Source organism: Onychostruthus taczanowskii, unplaced genomic scaffold (assembly GCF_017590055.1).
Source record: "Onychostruthus taczanowskii isolate IOZ18803 unplaced genomic scaffold, ASM1759005v1 scaffold50, whole genome shotgun sequence".
NCBI lineage: Eukaryota > Metazoa > Chordata > Aves > Passeriformes > Passeridae > Onychostruthus > Onychostruthus taczanowskii.
Genome location: NW_024502569.1, coordinates 3,209,484 through 3,236,997, shown reverse-complemented (window position 1 = coordinate 3,236,997; position 27,514 = coordinate 3,209,484). Strand labels below are relative to the sequence as shown.

At 40.4% G+C, this 27,514-nt stretch overlaps 1 protein-coding gene across 1 annotated transcript in view; it reads right to left on the bottom strand.

Moving 5' to 3' along the window:
• The window catches only part of FLT1 (fms related receptor tyrosine kinase 1), a 109,029-nt gene that overhangs the window by 58,715 nt on the left and 22,800 nt on the right, over positions 1-27,514 (bottom strand). The window contains exons 4-10 of the mRNA XM_041415966.1: positions 24,789-24,913; positions 19,045-19,207; positions 18,821-18,957; positions 17,111-17,285; positions 15,014-15,131; positions 12,922-13,091; positions 12,367-12,526 (exon numbers count right to left, since the gene is read on the bottom strand). Coding sequence (XP_041271900.1) covers positions 12,367-12,526; positions 12,922-13,091; positions 15,014-15,131; positions 17,111-17,285; positions 18,821-18,957; positions 19,045-19,207; positions 24,789-24,913 — 1,048 coding nt within the window. The remainder of the gene's footprint in view (positions 1-12,366; positions 12,527-12,921; positions 13,092-15,013; positions 15,132-17,110; positions 17,286-18,820; positions 18,958-19,044; positions 19,208-24,788; positions 24,914-27,514) is intronic.

Below are 27,514 nucleotides of genomic sequence, written 5' to 3'. Positions count from 1 at the left end.
AACACAGACACCAAAATCCCACTTCATGCATATTAAAAGGTGCCTCCTAATTTATTTTTTTCCTATCCCCACAGAATGCATTTATGTTTCTTTGGGTTTTTTTTGTTTCTTTGTTACAGTGCTGAAATTTTGTACCATAGAAGTCCTTACACATATTTTGGTAAAGGAAACAAAGAAGGCATAATGCGTATTCAGAAGCTGCTTGTGCATCTTTGAAAAACATCTCCAATTTCCTTTCCTACAGCTCTGGAGCCTCCAGACTCAGTTGCTATTATTATACTCTTCCTCACATTTCCTTAAAAAGACTGTATATATTTAATTGGCCATGTCTTAGGGATGAGGACAGTGTTATGTCTTTGTTGATGCTTAGCACAATGAGATGTTGATTACTCATTAATACCAGAATGCAAACCACCATCATAACTACAATAACATCACAATAACAAGAAAAACACATGTAAAGTGCTAGACTAGCCCTGGAGGCACATATGTGAACTCTACTGACGTCACATTCCGTTCCATATCCAAACTGGGATTACAAGGTTAATGCAATTAGAATAGAAAATCAAATACTCTTCATAGCTGTTGTCCATGGTTTTAATAAAAAAGGAATCACAATCAAGCTGAGAATGCTACACTCCACAGCACACTGCTGGAGGTGTGAGTACTGTTGTACACCAACTGCTGGATCAGCAAATGTTTACAGATCAGTTGCAGCAGGGCTGCCAGGCAGAGTCTAGGACAAGACTCAGACTCATCCCTTTGGATGCAGAACCAGATGCTTCCTCTCATCAGCTGCCAAATCCCTTCACTTTAACCTCAAATACACTAAAATAGCTCAGGGGTAGCACACAAGCTGTGTCCACAATCCTGAGATGGCTACTCTTTTTGACACTCCAAGTCATCCCAGCTCTTGCTGCTGCCAGGGGTGCCATGTGAAAGGTGCTGCCTAAGCCAACAGCATCAGGTAGAGATGGGGAAGGGAAAAATCAGTCCTGAAGCCCTGTCTCTTAACTTGACTTCAGCTTCTAACAACTACCATTTTGTAACAGAAAGAGAAAAGGTTCTGCTGAGCTTAGATGCAATCACCAAACCAAATGTTTGTGTTAAGCACAGATGCTTGGAAAGAAAGAGAGCAAAATGAAAACACAAAAATCCATGCTGGCTGGAACCAAAATAGGCAATCATCTTCCTGGTAACTCAACTGATGTTTCATAGAGTGTGTCCTCACATAACATCAGCTGCATATTTTTCTGATTTCAAGGAAATTACCAATTTCTTCAAACTACCCACTCAGTCAAATAACAAGGGCATTGCATTTTTAGCAGGAACTGTCTGTGTTTGCGGAGAAATCCCACTGCATTTTAGATATTTGTATCTTACTCCAGATACTTCTAGAGTACATGAATTCCTGAAATGTTTTGTTGTGGGATGAGCCTCGGTGCTTTGCATCTTCAGGAAATCTTACAGCAGGGTTACCGCCGGGTTAGCGAAAGAGCACGCAGCATGCGCAGGGATTGATAAACAAGCTGATATCCGCCAGCACATTTCTGTGCATTCCTTTCACCTGTGTCCCTGCAGACCCTTTCATGTTTCTACTTTGTGGGTGCAACTCTGTATGTGTAGAGATCCCATGTAAGAAATGCTAACAGGGGTGCGTACAAACCTTCGTTTATAGAAGTTACACAACCTCCAAGTGAGGCAATCAGACACTGCTGCCTTAGTGGAGCGCTGGTAGAAGCAGAGCACTCAGGTCAATCACACCCTAAGTAGTTTTTCCCATATGCCTGCATGTGTGCTGGCATGCACGTTTGCAGGTGTGCACCCACACAGGCACACATCAGCCTTTGAAAAAGGCTATTCTTTTGCAAAAATAGGAGCCACTCTGTAAATATAAAATCATAATTCTCTGTAAGGTTTTCAGAGAAGCCCAGCACAGGGGGAAAGAGGGGTCAGAGTGGCTCTGCCTGTGGCAGCATGAGTCCTGCTGTCAGACCTGCTCATCACCCAGAGCTTCGGGAATTTATACGGATTTGGAGACGCTGGGGGTGGTTTATGCAACCAGAAGTAAGTCCAGCTTAATAAAGGGTCTGTGATGTGCGGAGTTGGCACCCACAGGGGCCCTGGAGAAATGGCTGGGGGGAGGGGAGCCAGCCTGCTACTCAAGAATACATCAAGCCCTTGAGGAAGCAGAGTGTGCCATGTTTGAAGATGCAAAGATAATCACAGTGCTGGGAACCGTCTTGTGTAGCGGAGGAAGCCAAACAACAAGAGGAAAGCAGCATATGCTCGTGATTTCGCACAGGAAGCTAGCAGCACCTCCTGCCAAAGCGAGATAAGAAAACTCCCATGGCCTATTCTGAACAAGGCTGTGGTGATCAGCCTTCGCTTCACACTGTCCTCGCTCCACTCCACGGCCCGTTCCCTTTCCTAATGAGTTTCAGAGCCCTCACTTCTATTAGCATGCAGCATGCCAAGCACAATAGCATGGTGTATTTATAACTATCAACAGGGAAAAGTTTCCAGGGTAAGAGTGTACTTCATGTCATCTTGATGTATTTCACTGAAATCACACTACAAACCAGCTCCAAGCTAAAGTCCTGCTGATGAAACTACTGGTCTCAGAAGAAAAGCTGCTCGGTGATTTATAGCAGAGCATGGGAGCTGAGGTAAACAATTTGTCCAGTTGCTCATAGGATGGTTTGACCTCACGTATGACAGTCAGTTCTGATTGAAAGCCCCAGATCTAGCCCATCCAGACACATCTTCCCTGTGCCAAAGACTGCAGTTTTCAGTTCAAGCACAACAACAAATACCAGCAAAAGAGCCTCAATCCACAGATCAGTTGGAAAAGCACTCATCTTCTGTCTCCTTGTCTTCCCAGCTTCTCCCTCCCAAGCCCTCCTGTGTGATTCCAGAGGCCATTGCAATCATTACCTCGTGTAACTTGAATTTCATTCAACTCTGAAAGTAAGCTTTCCACTTGGCAAAGCCCCTGGCAGCCTCACTCATTCACTGGGGTAGTATTTGTTGGGAGGGAGAGGAAACCATCCTGTCACCAACAGTGCCCATTTTTTAGAGTGATTATTGGCAGTCACCATACTTTTCTCAGCAGCTATCCTTTTCTTTAGGCCAGCAATTCCTAGCAGCATGAGGGCAATGTCACTACAAATTCAATTTGGGCTGACTCACAATGTTTAAGAGGCAATGGTGATGACATTAACATTAAGACAGGAACTCTGGAAATTCCTGGAATTGTAAAGAATACATAGGAGCTGGTTTTTATTTACAAGTTACCAAAAAAAATCTGAATGGCATGGGCCATGCCTGCTCTGCACCTCAGTGTCCAATGCTGTGTGATTGATAGCACAGGGCTGGTGTAGCCACGTGTCCTTGGGAATATTGAGTCAATTTGAAGCAGGAAACAGAGAGGAAAAATAGTAGCATTGAGCATGTACAGTTTGTAAAACGTGCTTTATGGGGGTGGGGGAAGGAGAACATGTGTTGGCCCCTTGCCAGCTTTGTCTATGCATGTGATTCTATGATTCTAAGAAGCTATGGTCCAGGTGCTCCTGATCCAGGTCAAAACCAATCAGTTAGAGGTAGAAATACTGTCAAAACTGCAGCTGGGAGCTCATCCCAAACATCTTCCCTAATATGCACATTGGTGGAGCTAGGAGGAAAATTACAGGAGGGAGGAACTGGATGTGTTTTACATTCTTTATTGTTTATTTGTTCATTTCTATTTATTTATTTAGGATCATGTCCCTGATGTTCCAAAAGCTTCGTTCTCCTGGGGGGCATCTTTGAAAAGAGTAGGGTAGATGGCATTTAGAGCTTTCTTGTGTATTTTCATGGCTCTATCAAAAAAGGAAGCATTTGATAACTGCACATTGCCTTTCTTGCTATTACTGACATGCAACCAGATAACTGGATGGTGTTTCCCTTTCATATTCATCCTTTCCAAACATTATGACTTGCCCTTAACTATTCCAGTTTGCTGCCTGGAAAGCTGATTGATCTGAGCTATCTCAAAAGAAGCAGCAAGACAAATAGCAATGTTACCTACCCCAATTTTCAGTATTTCATCAAACCACACTCAGATTTCCACAGGAAAAAAAAAAATCACTTCTTTAACTGCACACCTGAGCACCCTGCAACACCAGTTAGTCACAACAAAAAATGCAGATGACTGAGGCTGAAGGTCACCAAAAAAACCCCATTTTGTTTCCAACTTCTTTGCTATTGCTTGAAACTCCTGGCCACTAGGGAACATAACAGCATTTTTCAGGTGTCTACACACACTGAGGTTATCTGAAATTTTCTCACCTTGTCTTATCAGAAAACTGTATTTTGATTCTCAACTCTTAATTTTCTACTTCACACTGCTTACCATTCTTCATCGACACAGAATACCATCATGTTTCAGCCAAACCTACCTTTCTTCCTTCCTTCCTTGTTATACTACTCTCTTCCCTCCTTTACTAGACTGTGTTCACTCTCAGTTTCCATGAAGCTACTGTGATTCAGCCTCCACTTTGTGCAAAAGCAAAAAAATCATGTCCTGCACAGAGAAGCAGGATGTTGGCTGGAACTCTAGAATTATCCCATGAGGTTTTCATAAGTACCTAGAATTTCTTTCAGGGGAAAAAATTGTTTGATTTTGAGAGTCTGTGCACTGCAAGGAAGAGGGTCTTGCAATTTGGTTGAACAGTCAGAATCCTAAATAGAAATTCCACAAAACCTCTACATGCAATGTCCAGTCTTGCACTCAGTTGTTTTTTTTTATTTCCAATTAATGTTCCCTGTAAATAAAGTCCAATTTATTGTTCAGACCCTTCTAGTGTAAGTTATTTTCCTTGCACAACTCACTTCTAATAGCTCACTCAACCTCTAGATATAACCTTACATCTATAATATTCCAAGATCCATGTATCCACAACTCCTTCCTTCTCAGAATGCCAAAATTTCCCTTTTCTCCTTTTCTGTCCTATCTGTACCCTCTTGGGTCTAGAAAGGAGTAACTCTTCAGTAGGTATTTACACAGTCCTTCATACTGCCTGTCTTGTTGACAAGCTGGAAGCACAACTCTCACCCTTTCCATTTTCCAGTGATTAGCAAAGGAGATAGAGGAGCTGTTGATCCACTGAGGTTGTGTTTTTCAAGATCATTTGTTTTCAGCTTCTCTTCAAGCAGGGGTCTGGGAGCCACTTCTGGCTGAATGGAGTGAGGGACTGAAGTCCAGGCAGAAAACAAGGAAAGGATGAGAAAGAATGGAGGGAAACATTTTTAAGGAGAGAGGGGAGTTGATTAGAGGGAAAACAGGAAGAGAAAATACCGACAGGCATGGATGTAAGACCAAGGATCCATCTACCCCATATCCTGTCCCAACAATGACCATATGCAGATGGTTGGGGATGAGTAAGAGCGGGACTAACTTCAGATATTTCCTTCTAATACTCCCCCAGTCACCAATTATTATCAGCTCAGGAACTTCCCGCAATATAGACTGTTTCTACACTTCTCTTCCAAGACTGTAGAAAGTTTTCAAACCCCCAGAATCTTCTGGCAAGGAGATTCACAGCTGCACTATCCACTACATGAGGAGCTATATTCTTTTTTAGTTCCAAATTCTGTTCCTCCTGTCTTCATCTAATGGCCCCTATCTCTTGAATTGGAAAAGATATACACAACTGATCCTCAGATGTGTGTCTTCCACAAGTCTGTAAGTCTCTATCCTGTAGTTCCCAAGTCACTTCTTTTTCAGTCTTTCAGAGCCTTGATCTCTCTCCTCACTCATCCTTCACACATTCCTCTCATTCTCTGAAATTCCTTTGATCCTTTTTTATGCTATTCCTGGTGTATCTCCTAGTTTGGCTGCATCCTTTGAAATGAAAGGATCAGAAATTCTTGTAGCATAAAAGACATGGATAATTTATGGATTTGTGGAGTTATCATGGTGTTCTGTACTGTGGTCTTTGTTTCTTTCCTGGTAATTCCTAACACTTGATTTTATTTTTGAGCTGCTCATGGTGGTGTTCACTTTCACAAACCCATCTATCACAGCACTCAGATCCCTCTTTGTAGTAGTAATGATCAGCCAACAGCTTTTTAACATGTATTTTACATACAAAAGCAAGATTTTTTTTTTTCTTATGTATATCATGTGCATTTATCTTCAGTGGATTTCACCTGCCACTTTTTCACTCAGATACCCGGATTCACAGAGTTCTGCATTTCATTGCAATCAGCCCCTCATCCTTACAAATCTGAATAACTTGTCATCATCAGCAAACAATGTCACCTCCTTGCCACCTTTTCCAGGTTATTTCTGAAGGTGTTGACAAGTACAGACCCCAGCACCAGCTCCTGAAAAACTTCACTGATCACTTCCCCACGCTGCAAGAACTGGTTGTTCCCTCTTAACCTCTGTTTTCTATTTTTTAACTGAATATTTTTTTCTGAGCACGATCCTACCTCACATGCCTGTTCAAAGCCTTCTGCAAAGGCTTTTTGAAAGGCATACACATAAAAGGAAAGAGGATGCTAACTAAAGTTTGTATATTTTTGTAAAAGGTGTACTCGATCCAGTAATAGTACTCCATTCATAATCATTCCTAAGCACACACAGAGCTTGACCTGGTGCCTTCCTTTGGCCAGGAGCCCCTGCTAGTGCAGGAGCAGGCTTCTGGCTACGGGCTGGGACTCCCCACTGGCTCGGACACTGCCAGCGTGCGGGGCCTCGCTCACGTCGCGCAGTCCCCACGTACAGCCTGTCACACACTTGGCTTCCTATGGGCTGGGCCGCACGCAGCAAAAGATCAAGCAGAAACATCCCACCATCTACGTGACCCTTAAGTGTTTTTCCTTAAGGCTGGGTGTCAGACTGCACATAGTAAAGCCAAGAGACCACCCTGTGAAGGCAACAAGAGGTAAAAACAAGAAACTGGGAAAAAATAAAAGGAAGAGCAAGTGAATAAAAACCCAGCATAGGCAAGTGAGAATAAAAGCGTGATACTAAGCAGAGTATCCCTGACCATCTGGATCCTGCTGTAGCTCCTATGTTTAAAGATTGATCAATGATAAAATAAATAATGCAGTACTTCTTGTTTTAATTTTTTAAAAATTTGATTTGAAGTGATTTGGAAACTAGCAATATTGAAACTTGAAAGCTTAAGGGTCTGGTTCAACTAAGATCCATAAGGAAGTAATTTATACTTGCAGAATAAATTCATCAATGTGTAACCCTGTGGACAGACTGGGGCAAACTGTATTCAGTATAAAGCATGTATTTGTCAAGCTTATGTAAACACATGGATGTGCCAGATCTGATTCAAATGGCATTTTGCAAACAAAATATTAAAAAATATTATAAATTCCGTAATAGTGACTGAAAACAAGGACTTAGCTCTACTCAGAGGATAGAATGTGTTCACAAGCAAGCATTGGCTTTTGGCTCCCAGTGAAAGTGAAGAATGAGATACTTGAGCATATTCCTTATTCGGGCTGAAGCATATCATATGCTGTTTCACTCCTCTTTTTCCTTTGGCTTCAAGTTCCCTGGAAGTCCATGCTTCTGCAATGTACACCCATGACAGTTCCTCTGCATTTTTTTAAGGTTATGTAAAGAACCACAGGGTTTAACTTTTAATTATACTAATCTGTATTTAATTATACTAATCTTGTATTCCCAACCCCTCCAAAATAAGGGAATGGCTAGTAGGATTTTTGGTGTACCCACAAGTACCTTTACATTACTACATTGCTGTAAGATGATTTTCTTGTAGCACAGGGTGGAAGGCACAAAGGCCACCAGCCTTTGTGGCCATCAGCCAGCGTGAAGGTAGAGCTGAGGATTCAGCCACATGCCCAATCAAACAAAGGCATTTTAGCACTACCTGCTTGTTAATGGCATCTGACCTACTTATACCAGCTCCAAAGACTCAGCCTTTCCCTTCCTGAAAATAGAAGGTGGCACAGGAAACAAAACCAGCCGCTGTGGGCAAACTAATGGGCATCAATGTTTGCAGACATCCAACAATTAAATTTGGGTGGTTCAGTACATTCCTAATTAAGTACAATTAACATTTGTTCTTTACTTGTTTATTTTACATACCTCACTGATGTCCCAAATCTGGTTTCCCCAGATCATCTATCCAAGCACATCCTAATGATTCTGCCTTTCAATCCCTTATTAATACCCTGACATAAACAATGCTGAAATGCAATTAGACTGCAATGCACACATGGCCAGCCTCCTCTTTGACTGAAGCTGCTGGGAGTCTGGCCATGCACTGTCATTATGATAGTCTCAGTCTTTCTGTATCTCTGCAGAAGTTTCAAGGAACACCTCAAGCTTTTTCCCTCCCAGATACTTCATGTATTCAGCACTCCATTTCCAACCCCACCATTAGGTGGTTCTACAACCAAGTAGAGTTCATGTCTTGACACTGTAGTCAGGAGAGCAGAGAATAATGGGGGGGGGGCGGGAAACCCAACCAAACAAAAACCAAAAGCCAAAAAACCATACATTGATGTGAGGGCAAGGTTGTAAAATAATAACATAACATTTAATCTGAGGCTAAACAAAACTGATAGCTCAAGACGAGGGAGGCAGCAAGGTGATGGGAGAGTTGAAACACCCATGGTAAAATATCAGCGTTGCAACTGTCTGCTGTTTCTGAAGGGCCAATGAGTCAAACCTTGGGCAGAGGCTGCAGATCTCTCTTGAACTACCCACAGAGAAACTGCTCCAAAAAACACTGCACAGCTGCTGAGCAAGCCAGTGCTTCCAGTGAGCAATAGCAATATCCCACATGCCTTTCTTGGCAATTTCTGCCAGGTCAGTTTAAGATAAACAAAGTCTACTGGAGAGATTCAGGTCAAGAACCATTAACATCAAGCACATTCCCGGCATGCAGACACTTGTTCTGCAGCCTCAGAACTGATCTGTTTTAGGTGGATCCCAGCCTGCCTGGCTCTGGAGACCCTCAGCAAGCCCTGTTGCTGTCTGCCCCTGTACACCTCTGCTGACAACCCAGCCTGAGACAAATTCAGGATGGATAGGATGGCTCCAAAGTTGTAGAAAAGAGGCTAAGGAGGCTGCTGGGCACTTGAGGACAAGTGTCCCACAGGGCTGTGCTCTTCTATATCCACTGAACACCTGGGGGCTGCCCAGCCTGGGAATGTGTCTGCTGCAGAGCAGCAGCATTTTCTGCAGTAAGATAGCCCTGGAAAAGCAGTTTCTCAGTCATTTAAGACAGACCAATTTTTTTTTTAAATGAATTTTCATTTTATTTTTCATAATATTTTCTACTGTCTTTTGGCTGCCATCTCTAAATTTAATAACTCTGCATAAGCTTTTAAAAAAAACTCAGAATATTGCTTTTTTGCCCCAGACAGATTTCCTTGACTCTTCTATGTTTCCTTGTTGGGCGAACATCAGAAGAGAATCTTTCCACCTACATATCTAGTCAGCTAGCTCGCTAAAAAGGTTGATTAATGGCAAGAGTTAGTTTAAGCAGAGCAATTGTAACAGAAAGCAAAGAACAGGGAATTTTTAATGATGTTGGTCTTTCCACATTTCAAAAATTCACATTTGTTGAGCAATTTAACCACTTTTTTTTTTATAATTATTTCCTACAAGGAAACTATGAAAATTATTTAATTTGGCTAGTCTCCTGTTACTGGCCTGAGTGAAGTAGAGAGAAGAGTTATGCAAATTGATTGCATCAATCAGAAAACATTGAACTATATCTGTATTTAAAAGCAATGGAATTCACTGAGGTGCTTTTAGGTTTTTGTAACTGAAATACTGGTTCAAAAATAAAAGTGGAAGAAGTATCCACACAACCTAGTGGTTGCTGTTAAAGGAGGCCATGGGCAACAGTCCTTCAAAAATAAAAGCATCTAACTTAGGCAGTCAGTCCCCAGCTTGCAGTGACAGTGGTATGAAGTTAAGAACATGTATAAAGAAATATTGGAGCAGAGAGATCTTGGAGCCAATAGTGCCCTGCAAGGTCTTTGCAGAAACAGCATCTTTTTGTCCAGAGTGCACACTCTGTTCTGTGAGACGGGACTTGGAAATTTCCTGAGAATCTCTACTACCTCACTCTGAAGGGTAACCTGGGGGGGTTCATTGCTTAAAGTACCTGGTACATTTGTGTACAGAAACAAGCACTGCCTGACCACAAACAGAACAATATTTTAGTATTGGAAACCTAAGGTTGGGCAGATGAATGTAAAAAAGTGCTGTAATGGCAGAACAAGATGTGGTTCTTATCTCCTGCACGAGGTACATGCACATTAAATCTGTTGTTTAGGCAAACCTCCTATCACACAAAGAGGGAAGTATAATGAAATAGATGGGATTAAAGGGTTTTCCAGTTCTTCAGGGAGAACACCTGAACCTGCACAGACATCAGCAAGGCGTGCCAGCTGCTGAGATATTCCACTCTGCTCCCTTCCTGGAGCAGGAGACAAAATGTAATTACTCAGGTATTTCTGCCTTTCTGCAATAGTTAATTGTCATATTATTCAGAGGGAATCATCCCACTCCTTTTAGGCAAAGGATTAAAAATGGTGCTCTCCAGGCTACTTCCTCAATGAGTACTCAAAAGAGAAGGAAGGGGAGAGGGTTAAAGGGAATCATCACAGAACAATTATGAAGGCAACTTGGAAGCCAGGCTGGAAACAACATTGTAACAGAGCCAATAGCTGATCCAAACTGTTACATTTCTCCTTTGATCACCTGCTCAAACACACTCCTAATTAGCATTTAATGGAATCTTCAGTTCAGCACATTACTGAACACCTGCATGCAAATGTCAATTCCTCTTTCTGAAGACTCGCTGTCCTGTGCTGGAGTGCAGACCTGTGCTTGCTAACAGAAGGAAATATCTGACAACAGATGGGCACCACCTCGAATCCCAAGGAAGAACCAACTGTTTCTTCAATCCTGCACTGGATTTCAATCCAGAGTATTCATAGCTGTATAAACTCTTGAAAGAAACTAAAAAACTGAAAATTTTCATATATGCTTTTCTCAAGGTTTCTCTAGTTAAAAGACGTTGTGATTTCTCTTCTCTTACATCTTAGCAGAAACAAGTTTTGCAACTTGTCCCTGTAAGGTAACATACCAGACAGAGGAAATGCAGCTCTCATCTGTCCTTGAAATGGAGAATTTCAGGTAATACCTATTCCAGCAAGAGGAGAGATTGCTAGTGCACCTCTTGGTGAGAAGGGCACAGAAAGACAGCCATTAGCATAACCCCAAGGACATATCGGGGAAAAATAACTTCTGCTTCTAGGAAGTGCTGAAGTGCCACTCTTTCACTGATATCAAAGCACTTACAGGTATCCTTAGTTTGAAATGTTTAGTATTGAGACCCTCAGTATTGAGATGTCCTGTTTAGTTGAAGGATGTTTCCTGTACCCTTGCAATTAAGCATGTACTTAAATATTTGCCTGGTGCTAAATCCCAGTTCTATGAAAGTGTTAAAAAGTGAAATCCTGTGGAATGTGATTATTCTTCAACTGAAACTGAGAAAATGTTGTGCCTTAAACTTGTCAGGTTTTTAAATATCATTACTGGGCTCTGATCCAGGTACCTTGCCTGTTTGAACCCTCCAACAACAACTTAATGATAATGCTGTTGTGGAGGTTGAGTGTTAATCATGAAGTTTGTGCCAGATTTCATGATGCAGGAAGAGCTGTGGATAAGTGAGTCAACACAGACTCCTAATCATAAGAAACAGAGTTCAAAAGAAAACTAAAATGTAAAAAGAGGATTAGTTGTACACCACATCAGTGTCAAGTAAGCTTGCATGATGCCATGTATTCTTTACTCTTTTTAAACATCATCTGGAGAATGGTAGGCACATTTAGCTTGCTGAACTGAATCTGTGACTAAACATACTACAGGACAGATCTGACCTTCATTATGGAAGAAGTTTCTACGTCTTCTGTTGATTTCAAAAGAAACCACACATAGGAGTCCATGTACGTGGAGAAAAGCATGGAGGAAAACTCCATATGAAAGCATGTGAACTTTGCAAGACATTGTCTTCTCTCATAAAAATGCAGAAGCAATTATCACTTCTGGACTAATATTGCATGCATGAATAGTAGTGAACTGTAAATAAACCCAAATAGCAATACCAAATAACCACTCTGCCCTCCATTTTCAAATAACGATGGAGAAAAAGTTGCATTGTGACTACACGTCCACTGAAAAATATATCAATAAAAAGTAGACAATTTTTATTAACTAAGCAATGTTTACAGCGAGCTTTACTCTTGCAAAAAAACATTTAAGTGTAGTAGTAAAAGAAGACATACTAAATAAAAGTAAAGACGTTGTCCTACCTTGTTTTAGAATGGTTTTGTTTACAGGGATACCACATCCATGTAATTTTAGGTGGAGGAATACCATACACAGTGCATGTCAGCACTTGTTTGCTGCCTAGTAAATGCAGATTGGGATCAGGGAATGATGACACAGCCTTTTCGTATATCTGCGGTTTCACTGGAAAGGGTAAAAATTGGAAAGCTATTAAAAACAGCTTATTTCCAATGTATTGCATGATTATAAAAATACTACGTTCTTGCAGTGTGAGTAACAAGAAAAGTCCCCAGAAGAACAAAGGAAAACAACAGTTCTAAGTCAGACAAGTGGTTAGTAACACGTTTAAGTCATCAGGAACAAATACTGGCTGTGGAGGACAGAAACATTTCTAATGAAAACCAGCATCCATTTCTGGTTCAAAGATGGATCCTTCACACTGCATTTGAGGCTTGAGTTTGGGTCCATGAAGCCAGTAAGAAAATTTGGTCCATGGAGTCAGTGCAAGACAATCCAGCTCAGAGAAAACTGAGCACATACATGTCCAGGAGAAGCATGGGAACATGTTGCAAACTTACCATTTACGGTAAGAGTGACTGTAAGATTCTTTGACAAGTTCCACTGTCGAATGCTCAATATTATGGTGTAGTTTCCAGCATCCTCCTCAGCAACATCCTTGATGACTAGCGAATAGTCTTTAACCACGTACCGGGCACATTTTTCAGCAGCAGGTAGCCCATCTTTTAACCTGTTTCACGGAATTCCAGAAATCAAAATTCTGAAAAATATTTCTGCTTAAACCACCCATGTTACATCATATCCCTCAGTCTTTGGGAAGGGATTGGATTTCCAGTCTGAGATTCTGTTTACCACAGTCTTGTCCTTTCCTTCCAAATAAGATTGTTGATATATGTAAACCACTTTAGAGAATATTATATCTTAAAATTGATAAGGATCTGATGGGGCTCTGTGGTATTTGAGAGTTGCTGAAAATTGCAACTCTGTCTCTGAAGATCCTAGTTGTCCATGGCTGTGACCACCATTTAGACTAAAAGACAACCATTTTGGCTAAGGGTTGGTCACAGAAATAAAGGTTGCATCATCTTGCACTGGCCATTTCTCTACGACCTCAGAATACATCCTGGGACAAAGTATTAGAGTACTCTAAGCACAGCTGTGATTTTAGGAAGAGGAAGAGTAAGTAGATTAGATAAGCACTTAAGAATCAGATATCCTGCTATCAAGTGAGTGTTTTTAAAGATAACAGAAAATCAATGTAGAAAGTACTAACTGTTGCTCACACACAGATTCCTGTAGCAAAGTATTTTTCTTCAAAGTCTAAACTACAGTGTAAAGTGCATTTTGACAAGATGCAAGAACGTTAACATGATGTTGGTAGAAGGGTGCAACACATATTCATTATAATGATGGATTTGATCTAAATGATTCACAGCTTTTAGTAAGTTTTTACAAAAAAACTCTTACTTTTCTTAGATGAGCACTAAAATGTGGTCAGAGGACTTACTGGTTTAGGCATTTCACTGTATGTGTATTTTACAGAACCATAAAATAGCTGCAGCTGAAAAAGCCTTTGGAAGTCATTTAGTCTAATGTCCTGTACAAAGCAAGGTCGGAAGGCAGCCCAAGATCATTTTCAGTATGGTTTTGTGTATCTCTAAGAATGGAGACTCCATCACCACTCTGGACTATTTATTCCAATGTTTGACCAACCTCAATTTTAAATTAATAAAAAAATTAAAATTTGTTACAATGTTTGGAGATTATTTCATTCAGAAACTTTGGATCTATATGTGCAGTCAATAAACCCAAACACTGGAAAACCAGAAAATTATGTATAAATGGCTGGCATCAGTGTCACACTCACCCCTCAGTTTTCCACATGAAGCCATAAGTGTAAAATCTTGTCTTGTAAAACGAGACAACACTTTTGGAGCAAAATTAATTCCTGGCTGTAACATGAACTCCCACTATTCATGTATGTATAGTTTGTGTTCTTAATCAGTCTTGTCATAGACCCTTTGTTAAAGTGCAATTAATTGAGCCAGAGCTGCTGGTGTTTTAAATTATTTAAACAAAAAAATTCCTGAGATCATTAAAAGATAACATTGTTGCATATGAAAGTGGATTGGATTAACGAAAAATTTTTTAAAATTGTTCCAAAAATTTCTTAACACAATTTACACAAGACAAAATGAATGATCCAGTGAATGCTGTGCTGCACTAGGTCTACAACCTGCAGATCACTGCATAATAATACCAACTTCCTTTTTTTTGCAATAGTGCACATCTGTACAACTCCAGTCAATTATTTATTTTAATGAAAGCCTTCTTTTCTTTCTTTTACTGTCTAAAAGCAAGTTCAGGTTTCATATCTAGGTCTGAGTAAAGCTGGATGCAACACTTCAGTCAAAGCTGGTAGAAATATTTAGCTGTAGAGCATCCACTGATTTCAGGAGGAGACATGTCAAACCTGTTTGAGGATCTCCGCTTTAAACTCTCCATATCTCCTTTCTTGCACTTGTGAAATGGAAGTAATGTTCTCATAAATTTTTAGAACCCCAGGCAGCTCTGAAACTTGAAAAAAATCCTCCCCAACCCTACTATAAAAAGAGGTCCAGGATGAATACATGGAAGTAACTGTTGTCCTACCATATAACCTCTGGAGAGGGAAATGCCTTCACTTTCATTGACAAACGATAGGATTTTCTTCCAGCTACAACCTCCAGCGCAGTTTTTCTTCGACGTTTCAAATTAATGAACATTTTATCTTAAACAAAATAAAAAAGTGCTTTGTATTACTGATTTTCACCCTGCAAAATGAGTTGCTCTACTAAAGAAAATGTGACTCCAAATAAAAATTATCTTTCGTAGTTTTGATGCTCCCACATGTTAACAGCAAGAATAGAGCCTAATCTCCTAGAGATCTATAAAATATAAAGGAATATATACACAAATATATACATATATATAAACATATATATGCACATATATATACACAGTATATACACAAATATACAAGAAACTGAGAGGCAGTTCCCAGGGCATGAATCTGCTTGGAGAAGATAGACTCTAGCCAAATTCTCATTGTGTCCAGCCAGAAAAAAAGGCACAAGATATAAAGTGGTCTGTAGTATGTGGGAGGCTGAACTGAGGGTGATCAGATGACCTTTCTGCTCTTACAGGCCAATAATCAATGAAAGTTCCAAAAGAAAATATTTTTCCAGGGAGGATTTAAGGGACCTTCAGAGAAATAGCAAAGGAAAAGGCAGAAACTTTCTGTATCATTGGTAAACAGCTGTTTCATCAAACCAACAAATCTTTGTCACTTCACTGGAATAATAACAACCTGCTGGAATTTGTTATTTTCCTTTTACTCTGCTCCCTATCTCCAACTTTCTGCCAAGTTGATGGCTTTTCCAAGAGTCAGTAAAGCATAAAATTCATATAATACATTGGAAAATATCTCTTTCTTCCCTGCCAACTTGTGCAAAATAAAATATTCAAAGTATAAAAAATGTTTGAGTGTCCTTTTGATGGTACCTAGGGTGCAATATTTACTCACATTATGAATTGCATAAGGATGATGGACATCCATTAAACAAGTTCAACATTTAATCACACCACATACATTGAAAATAATATGCACAAGACAAATAAGTAGTTTAATTACACAAGTCAGCTTATAAAGATACAGCCCTGATTCTCCCAACCTTTATTCATACAGGCTCTTTCTAATATGGGTATCCTATTGATGGGGATATGTGAATGCAGGCTGGCTTCAACAGACCCAGCTTCTCTAACTCTAATTTTAATCTCCAACTTGACTGACTCAAATTTTAATCTAAACCTCTGTTTCTGAAAGATGAGGTTTATCTGTTTAAGATTCAGTAAGTGGTTATCATGATTCATCCTATGTTCCCAGTGCCTTATTCCAGAGCTTAAACAGAGAAAATGGTCTGAAATTTCTCTTTAAGAATACCAACACAGAGTGCTTAGTCCACACTTCCAGACAGGAGAAGAAAGATACACTGCTGAAAATATGCAATAAATCCATATTCTGACTGTGAGTCATCTTTTGTAGATGACACCCACCAGCCACTTAGTCTTTAACACCAATGGTGCTCCAAAGATCCTGGATAGTTCTAATTGTAACAGGGTGTCCCAAAGAAGGTAACTTCCCAAAGAAACCCAATGCAAAAAAAGTCCTTGTACATATACATTTGAAATAATATCAGAAATTTCCAGATTTCACAGAAGGCCCAGACAAAAAATAGGGAACTTGATCAAGAGTCTTGCTGTAAAACCATATTAATGGTTTGCATTTTTTGAATGGTCTACCAGCTACCAGCTCCATGTAGAGTTAGGGTATTTATTTCTTGTTTATTTTTTCATAGAAATACGTAAGTACCATAGAAGCAGAAGTGGGATTCTTCTATTTAAATTACGCTTGTACCTTCTTTTTTGCCCCAAACTAGAATTTGCCTGATTGTATCTGCTAGAACTGACTGCGGACAGCTCCATCACAATATTTAGCAGACAAAAGTGATGAAATTGAACATTAACATGTATATTGCCAACAGTACATGGAAGAAACGGCACATGTTTTACTTCCTGGAGCTCCTCCCTCCCTCATTTCTCTTGTTCTGTCCATGGTGGCTTCCACCTTGTGTCACAGTGCAAAACCATCACACGACTGACCTTGGTACACGAGCAGTGAATATTCCACAAGTGTGCACCACTTCTTACCATAAACAATGACTGTTGTGTTGACGGCCTTGATGGTCGGCCCACTCTTCACGTGGCAGGTGTACTGGCCTTTATCAATATCCCTCACTCTGTCCACAACGAGGATGCTGTAAAAAATGTTGGCCTCTGAATTCTTCTGGTCAATACGCTGCATTACAGAACCCCTTTTCCTTGTCTATAAAAGCCAGAGAAATGAACAAGAAAGAGCTTAATCAAAGCAATTTTCATTATTATTAAGATTTTTATTTTTCTGTACTGCCACCATAACTTCATTTTAAAAAATCCCAGAAGTCTTTGTAGAGCACAGATAAACAAAGGATGCTTAACATTTCCAGGGGGTCAACAATAAAAAGTATAAGCAACCTTATAGGACAATTCAACCCTGTCTTCACCCAAGGTGTCACCCAAATTAGTACTTTCCAGAGGAAGGTCCTCTCTTTTGTATAGCCTGTCACATCAACATGCCCAGCTCCCTATTGCCATTGTCCAGCACTGCTCCTAAAAATTCCTGAAGCCATGCTGTGAAGAGCAGCACATAGTTTGGTGCCTGGATTCAGTGCCATAGGGAACAGACACACCAAAGAAAAGGACATGAACACAACGAGGGGTGAATTCTGGAAATGCTACAGACAGAAAAGGGACTAGATTTGGCAAGGGAATAGCAGGGTGGAACTGAAGATAATGTGACTCTGAGGAGTTATTTCCTGCAACTCCCCCTCAGCATTTGGCCTCAAAGTTTATTTAACCCAGGACATTGTTGATGTCTTATAAACACTGAGCACCCTTCAGTTACCATCTAAATAAAAACAAAGCACAATTTCACAAGTGTGGTGCCCAGATAGGGCTTGGTAGGACAGCAGCGAGCAATATAATATATTTGAAGCATTTCTTGTTGCTAAGTTGTTTATTTCTGAGGTGAAAAAATGCCAGGGAAAATGGCTACAGTAAGCAATAAACAATTGCATTAATCTTCCCTATATAATGCAATCATAATTTCAGCCTGTGATTTGGTACAATGAGTGACATAACAAATGATCTTGACTTGAATCACCAGCATAAATCAAACTGACATGAAAGGAATGGGAGTTGTAAACCTTAAGCTAATGTCAAATTTCTTATCAGTTTTACTCGGGCTCCCTGGCAGTTATTCTGTAAGTGACAACTATTTATGAGGATGCTCCCAATGTGGGGGGTGGAGAAGCACATTCAAGATCATTCCTCTAGTTGTCAAAACAAGAGGATTGTTCGTGTGACACTTAAAAAATGAGATTTTGGCTAGCTAAATCAAAATACCTTTTCCAAACATGCTCAAATTGGGTGCCTGACTGTCTGCCAGTCTTTGGAATGAATGTATTGAGAAGACAGCCTCGCTGAAAAGTTTCTTGTCACAAGAGAGAGCCCCTGCCTGGGACAGGGTGATATATTTCTCCTGTTTCATCAGGACAAAAAGAAGCTTCCAGAGATGAAACAATTCTAGCATTTGCTCGTGATTATGCAATATAACCAGAGCACATTGTGTAAACATGTTTACTTATAAAATTAAGCATCAGAAGGAAAAAAAAAGAAACCTTAAGAGACATGTCAGCAAGGGTCAAAATGATGGAATGCAAACAATGGCAAGCATTCCAAAGCAGAATTCCTCCCGGGATGCTAGATGCAGCACGATCTGTGGGAAATCTCTGGTTTCTTCTTTCCAGCCACAGCACTCACCTCTCCAGGGTAAGTCCATGTCATCTGCACTCTGGTGTTCCAGGCTGCAGTGACAGTGCAGTTAATTGCTAGGCTGTCTCCCTTCAGCAGCTTGACGAGACGTGGCGTGCTTAACTGAACATCAAAAATGGTGTTGGCTGCACATGGCAAAGAGGGAGAGCAATTAGTAATGCCAGCAGGGCAGGGTGCTTTCTGAGAGGCAGGGAGTGGAGAATGCCACCTACTTTCTCTGTGCGTTAGGTACTTGGTGCTGTACGTGTGCCCAGCGACGGTTGTCTCACAGCTCAGGAGCCCGATGAATTTGTAAGTTGCCTTAGGTATTCTGAAGCCTTGCATACTGTCCCAGATTATTGTCTTGCCATCAGGGATTAGGGTTTCTCTTGGAATCTGGAAGTGCCAAACACACATCAGAAAAACAGCTCATCCTTGTGTCTACTCTCTAATCAAAGTAGCCTAGTAGAAAAGGAATGGGGGGAAAAGCACCCAAAAAATGCCAATCAATGTGAAAAGGATGACATTTAATAATGTGGGTTTTTCAAGTCACATTTTCATCACAAAATAGAGAAAAAGCCTGGGTGAAGAATGCGAATGTTGCATTTGTTTCCAGGATTTCATTATTTATAACAGGATGTAATTTATGACACAATAGATTGACACTACCATTAGCTTCAGCAGTTGGGCTGCTATTCTCTTGGCTCCTGGTTGGCAGCTAAAGTGCTCATCTCCAGGAACCTTTGCAATTAAGTATCCTGGTTCCAACACAGAGAAACAAATACACACTTTTCAATGGAGATGACAAATGGGCTTAATTTGCTGTCATTTTGTGGCTTTAAGAAATTCTTGCCAGGATTCAATCCATGCAAGTCATATTTATTTTGCCTAAAAGACTTAAAAAACAAACAAAAAAATTATTGCCGTTTGGGATCAAACGTTCGCTTTGTCAGCAGTACAAGTTATTTTTTACATTACGATCCTTTGCACTTCAAGCCCCATTTTAATAAGGTATCAAGAAAACCCTGAAAAAGTAAAGCCTAACATAGCCATTGGATCTCAGACAAAACCTCTTATTTTCCGATCATGCTATTTCATTATACTTATTGATGGAATAAATGCTACCATTTGGATAGCACAGAGATCAGCTATGAGTACAAAGCCTGCACAGGACTCTACTTTGATAACACCTGTTTTAATGGTAAAAATAAAATATTTTTAAAGATGGCTCAGAGCAGAGTTTAAATGAATTGCGGTCATAAGGAAAGACCCTTGAATCAATTAAGCACCTTGCTGCCCATCAGTTCCCACTGTACACCAGTCTCACTGTGTCTCCTCATCTCTTCCTTCCCCTTTATTTGAGCACACGACTTATACAAGCCCTTTCCTTCCTACAAAGCATGGCTGTCAGAGGCAGGGGGAAGCATGACTGCAGTCTGTCTCCCTCCCGTGTGGTACAGCTTCTCAATGTGGCACCCTTGATGCTGTGCCTCCTGCTCAGCCTGTGCAGAAAGGCACCCTCAAGACTACCCTCCCTCATCCCATGCCATTTCCTCCAAAACAACTAAGATCATGATGAATCAAATGAGCAATAAATGCAGAGCACAAAGTGACGTGGTAGAATTGGTTATCTTTACAGCAGCTGATAAGATGCTATAATAAGCATGCAAATCCCAGGGAAGTGTGTGTAGCACACACACAAGTAAAGCCCATTACATTACAGCCTGCTGGCTGCCATTCAACAATATCTTGGTCCCTACGAGCTCTGTTGCCATTCCTGTTCTAAACAAAACACATTTTCAACTTTGGTGTAACTAGTTCATAGTTATGTTTTCATGAGCTTCAATTGGATATATCCTTTTCCTGCTTTGGTGAAAATCAAACTATTTCTGAACATATTTCTGGACAGGTTTTTGTGAAGAAAGTGAAGCCAGAGGGTGAGAGCCTTCCTAGACTGGTGTTTCCCACTGAAAGCATTCGCTGCACAATTATTACTTAATTATTGTATTACTGACTTTGTATTAGCCTTACTCCAGGAATACAAAAGTAACCAAAACACCCAGAAGAGTCCTATTTTGCAACTCGTAATTTTGTGAGTTGTCTGGATATCCACTAGGCTTACTTATCCTGGAGGCAAATCTTTGCCTGTACATTCTACTCATCTGACACTCCTCAAAACAACTAGAGCTACCTCTTTTTCGTATAATTTTATTGCAGCTCTGATACTAAGAAGTTACACCCAGTCACCTGTGAAAGCATAACACAACATAAGTTACTCAAAGGAAATCTTCAGAAAACTGAGGTCTCTGGCTAGCAGAAGACCACTGTGACAGAGCTGGTCTCTGACCAAATCTCAAGGGGAAAAACCCAAGATGCTGCGACAAGTCCACTTTGGAGGGTGGAAATACCAGGACTTTGTCTCAGATGAAAAGATGGTGGAGGCTGGGTGCTCAGCCTACAGCCCTTCACAACTCTGCCCTCTCTGCCTGCTTGCTTCAGCTTCTTACCCAGCTACTCTCCATGCTGTTCTCTGCCAACCCCACTGGCCCAGATTGCCTGTTTCTCACTCTCAGAGAACCACAGCTGTTTTGCTCTGCCCTAAACCAGCTTCCAGATCACCAACTAGAAACATGGTGTCCTCATCACCACACTGATCACGTGGATGGCACAAGACAGAGGATCCAAGAATAACACAATAATTTAGGTTGGAAGGGACCTCCAGAGGTCATCTGGTCCTGCCTCTATGCAGAGCATGGCCAGTTTAGTTCAAGGCCTTGTCAAAAATCTTGGCCATTTGGTCATCACAGAGAGAAGTAGGAAACCTATGAAGAAATACCGTGCTGTAACAATGAGACTTCCACTGAAGCAGTAGAAGATAAATTCAGCCACAATAATAGCTTTCAGATGGGAACCAACAGTGAGTCAGAGGCATTCAAAGAATCAGCTTGTTGCGACGGCTGCAGTAAACATGGAATTTATTGTCTACATACTAATCTGTGTGAACCCTATCACTGTGGCTCCCAGTGCATTCTTGGCCTTTTACCTTCTTTGTACTTTGTTTCAAATGCAATTATTTTTGGTATAGGCTGTGCCTCCTTCTTTGCTCAATTTTTGCTGAACATTTTTGGTACCTGGTGGCATTAACACAGCACAGCCACATACTGTGTATGTACACATGGTCAAGAGTTACAGTCAAGCTGTGGTTCCCCACATCTCCAAAGGCAGATTGTATTGGAAAGAGACAACTAAAAGTTGAATTAAAATGTACAATAGCTTCTCAAATATTTGACCTTTCTTTCATGTTTCCCCTTCCACCAGTTTGGGAAGGATGAGGTAGCATTATTAAGAATTCAGATTGTCTGTGTATGTGATTCACAACATCCCCTGAGGTTTTTTCCACTTTTTATTCCTTGTACTGAAGCTTATTTACTTCTATTCCTATGAATGTCATTGTTTTTATGATAGAGAATCCAAAAGGATTCTCAGTAAACAGATGGATTAAATAGTTGTATCAAAAGGTGATACTTTCTCCATTTATCAAGATAAGAACAAATGAAGAGGTAAGAGAAGTGCACAGCTTACTTGCAATAAGGTTTATCTTATTTTATGGATCCTGAATGATGTTGCCAGAATCATGTTGATAGGAATGATGGTTTCAGAGGCTCTGAATATCTAACTATTAAGCATTAGATCAAAACTATTAATTGATTTCACAATTCTTATATGACAAGCAAAAGGCCATCAGCTGCTGCAGATAAAGGTTATATCGGGATCTGAAGGTTGAATTTGAAATAGGAATTAAAAGCTTAATCTCCATTTCCCATTCCATGTTTTATTAGGTTCTTGATTTTTGAAGACCCCTCTCCTATGTTGTATGTAATTGCAATGCTATAATATACAGACTGCGCAGATGTTCAGCCTGAAAATGAAAGCAACACAGTAACTGAAAAGGTTTGACAAGGTAAAGATGAAGTTTGAGTAAAAAAATAATTTGTGGTTTTGAAGATGGATAATAAACATTTCCCACATTGGTCCACCAAAATGAAGAATTAGCACTGCAAAGAAACAAATGCTGGAGGCACTGCTCATGCAACTGTAGGGATTCCTTCCAGAAGAGAGAGATTATTAAAAGTATTTTTACTTCCTGGCAATATAAAAACCAGAAACTAATGACACTAAAGCTGGTATTTTCTTTCCAGTTCCAGAGGACTGCTTTATGAGGACACCGAATTCTTCCTTTATCACTGATGGAAAACACTAAATAGCTCTTGCAATTTCTCCAGCAGTAGTATGCCTGCAGCTGTGGAATGCATTTAACACATCTCTTAATTGCTCTGTGAGTAAAACCGTGCTGGAATCTTCATATAAGGGTGTCATAGAAGATAAATAAAGTAAGAGATGATGTAATGCATTGTAGCTTACATGCTTCAGGAAATTCTAGGATTAATTAGGGAACACATTTATTTTTCCTGGAATGCAAAACATGTAAGCAACCAATCCTTTCTTTCAAGGCTTGGCTCTACCTCCTCTTTCTCCTTCTGAGAGTATTACATCTGGTTTTGATTGTGTAAAGCTGTGCCTTACACTACAAGCCCAAGCTAAAGGCAAGCTGATATCAAAAAAAAGAGAGCAGCTATGTTTCGACCTTCTACAAACAAGGAGATTTTTTTTTTTTTTTGTATTGTTTAATGAGAGAAACCTGACAGGAATTTTCTCAGCTAGAAATCTAATATGCTGAGATTTCAGATGCAACGCTATAGTGTCCAAATAAATTCCCACTTTGCAACACCCCTTCTAGGGAATGCTAAGTCTCACTTGCTTTTGATTCTATTGTCACACAACTTTGTGCATCTCCTTGCAAGAGAACTGTGGGTGTGTTTGTGTGTGTGTGTACCTACACACATAGGGTAATGTCCTGGGTCAGATCACTTTCTTTTCTTGGCATTTTTTTATCTTTCATGGGATTTAACAGGTGAAAACCAAGCAGCAAAATCAGTATCTATATTAGCAAAGCAGCACTTGAAAGAATTTATAAAATTTGTGGTTGGTGTAAAGCTCTGCAGCCAAAGAATAATCAAAGACTTAAGTTGCACTAGATAAGAACCTTACAGTGGTGTTGTTTGGCAATTGCATGTTATCCTATAAAGAGACAAACCTCCTTTCCTTTTAACAGTGTACTTTCATTGCCATGATGTACATAACTCCCTTTATTTAGAAATAAAACTTCTTTGCCATCTCCACCTAATTTTTCAGGGGAAAAAAAAAAAAAAGAGGTAACTTTTTGAAAAAATGCTCTATTCTCTGTCTTGATACCAGGTACTTTACTGCATACATATGATTCAGTTAGCTGTTCATGTAACTCCTAAGGCACCTAGGAGACAAATGTTTTCCCAAACTATGGAAATATATTTTTTTTTCTAAAACTAGTCCCTCCATATCAAACATTGCAGTTTCTCCACAAAGTTTCCCCACAAAGAAAAGCCATCCCTTGTCTAAGTGTGCTCACATGTAAAAGGAAGCAGCAAAGTCTCTAGTGGGAGCAAGGTAGGGCAAAGGCTTGCAAAGATCCTTGTACAGCCACAGCAAGTCCCCAGGGACTCACTGGCTGTTGCAGAGGACAGAAGAGGAAAAGGGAGGAAGGGCAGGGGAAGAGGTGGGAGGAAATCTCTTCTCCTAACAAGAAATTCCTTCCTGGGCTTAAGAAACCTTTGCCAATGAGGACTTAATAAAATAGTATGAAAAGTTTAAGTTTCTTCAGAAAATTCCCACCCTCTGTAGGAGATTTGATAAAGCCTTCTGTGCAACTCAAAATGAAACCTCCAGGGTTGAAATATTTCTGAACACACTGACACCCAGAAACATTGCGTAAGAAATATTGAATTGTTAAAATATTTCAAAAGCATTACAATAGCTGTAAACAAACAAACAAAAACATCATCCACAGTGACACTTTCAGAGCACGCTTGGATAGAGGTACCTTTTTTAAAGTAACAGCAATGTTAGGTTCTGTGACTCTGCATGGAATGATCATTTCTCTTCCTACAGCCATGTTTATTATTTTAGGGATATCACTGTGCATCTCTACAAATGGATTGCTTGTATCTGCAAAAGAAGAAAAAAAATAAAGGTTAATATGTGAAATCTTAAGGCAGTGCATGGGAATTATAACACTGCATACAGACTCAAAAAAACCAGACTAGCCCTGTCTGTAATGAACAAAGTCCTGAAATCAAACTTCTGTTTACTTTTGTCTAGACATATTCATCAAACTATTATTAAGCACTTGAAGGTATATGTATCATTCAATAATAGTATCAGTACTTTGAAATCTTCTTTAAATTTCAGGACAGTTGAAGTCCATTTTTTTCATTACAGCAACACCTTTACTGCTGAGATATGTGCTTCTTATTTCATGTCATTTGTATCTTTTTATCACCAGGAAAAGTAAATATATGGGAAGTGGGCTGAAGTTCACTTATCAGGAGCCCCCTATAAAGCACATATTCCTGCAGTCTGCAAGGAAATTGATAGGAAAAATTCACACTGTCTGCATCAGGAGAAAGAATCTACAGTGATTATCCAGTGATTATTTGTTCATCTCCGAGAATACAGACCAGAGAGAGTTAATTCTTCACCTCCTTCTCACTATCACAATACCTATGTGTCTCTTTTTTATGTGACAAGGTAAATGAAAATGCCAGGAAAACATTAATTCCTCTTGAGTCAAAGCTAAAGCTTGGCAGAGTAATTTACCGTCCCTTGAACAATCCCTTTAACAAAGGGCATTGTCATAAATAGCTTGCGCTGGGAACAGGGGACATTGCTGCTGCTATTGTTTGGACCACTTAACAAAGAGGGGCTTAAGCCACAGGCTCTGGCTTCAAATCTTCTTTGCAGGTGTTCAGATCTGAAGTTTCAGTTTGACTCACATTGCAGATAGACTACCTCCAAATTCACATAAGGTTTGGTTTTTAACTCCTAAAAAAAGCAGAACATTAAGATCTTAATTCTGTGCTTATCTACAGCTCTAATGTTTTTTCAGGCAAATCCCATTATTTTCACTCAGTCAAAAATCTTAGAAATAACAATGGAAATCTTTCTTGGATAAGAAATTAGTAAAGTTAGCAAGAACCAATCCCTTATAAAACCTCAAACTGCAACACTTGCTTTATGTGTTCTGGCCCCAAACTTCTGCATGTTGACCTATGTTCACTCAAAGTATGTTACTTTTGCTTGTCTTTCAAAAGTATGATACGCACTTCCCAGGGTCATCAAACTGTTCTGCCCTTAGGATCCTCTTTTCTTACTATATGCAATAATATTTTTGTTTGAGACATCAAACAGGAAGAGAAACAGATTCTGCTCTAATTTATACCAGTAAGAATCCTAAGGCAGAAGATCTCAAATGCACTCCAGACACAGAAAAAGTTTTGCTAAAGTGGTTTAATGAAACTGCTATGCAAACTTTCTGAAATGAAACCCACAAAGTATTATTTAATAGTAGGTATTAAACGTCCACCGAGATAGCGAAAGGAACTTATGAGTAATAGAGGATGCATATGGAATAAAAAATGCCCTGAGGATTTGTTAGGCTGACGTTTCCTCTGCAGGACGATTCAAGGAAAGACCAAGAATGAACCTGTTTGTAGCACAGGGAAAAGAACCTTTTTTGTTTCAGGGGCTGCAGCCACAGAAGAGGTCACCTGCCCCTTAACATCACCAGACAAACCGATTTACTACTCCCCGAAGACTCGTTTGTCATTGTCACAAAATCAAGAGCTTCTGCCCAAAACCAGCAAGCTTTGCAAAGTGGTTTCCTGTATCATAATCTCCAGATCATTGTAAGTGTGAGGAAGAGCTGTTCTGGGGATTGCCGGTGCTGTCTGCAGACAGTGTCATCACTGACTGATGCCAATATCGAGGCAGTGGGGGTTGTGTAGCTCAGACCTTGCAGGATTCCTGCCTGTCCAAAGGCAGGGACAGGAAAACAGCATAAACCACCACACTTGGCTTTTCTTTCATCTTCTTCAGTGGAAATGCACGTCCACACCTGAAGAAGCCAACAAAATGCTGTGTGAAAGCAGCCAAAACGCTCTGGTTGCCCTTGGTGGGCTCCAAGGCTCGGTCACAGGCTCTCCTGGTACACTCCCTGCCGTGTGCGCCAAGGCGTCGCCGTGCCCCCGCTATTCGCGTGCGGAGCTCCCATTGACATCACCGGGGACTTCCGCCATGGGCCAGAGGGCAATCGATGGCCCCGAGTGCTCCAAATGCCTTCCTGCTTTTGATTAAAAGAAGTATGCATCATGTTTCCTAGCACAGTTTTGTTTTCATAATGAGCATGGAGGCTTTTCCTGATTCCCTTTGATTTCATTCTCCTTCCATCATAAAGGCTCTAACGGGATACTCTTGGTGCCTCGAGATCAGAATCTGGTGCAGGCTTTACCAGCCTGGGTCAGGCAAAGCTGAACACACAGCAGCGCCAGGGCAGGTTATGCCACCTTGGCAGGGTGTGCCGACAACATGGAATTCTTCTGTCCCCCAAGCAATAGCTCTCCTTGCCTTTTCTTTTCCTCTTTCCTTCCCATCACAACCCCCGCTACTGCCATTAGCTCCCACTACATTTCCTCTCAATTTCTTCCTGAGGGGAGGTAAATGAACCTTCCCCACGTAGCTGGTTGGCAGCACATCTGGCATGACTTAATT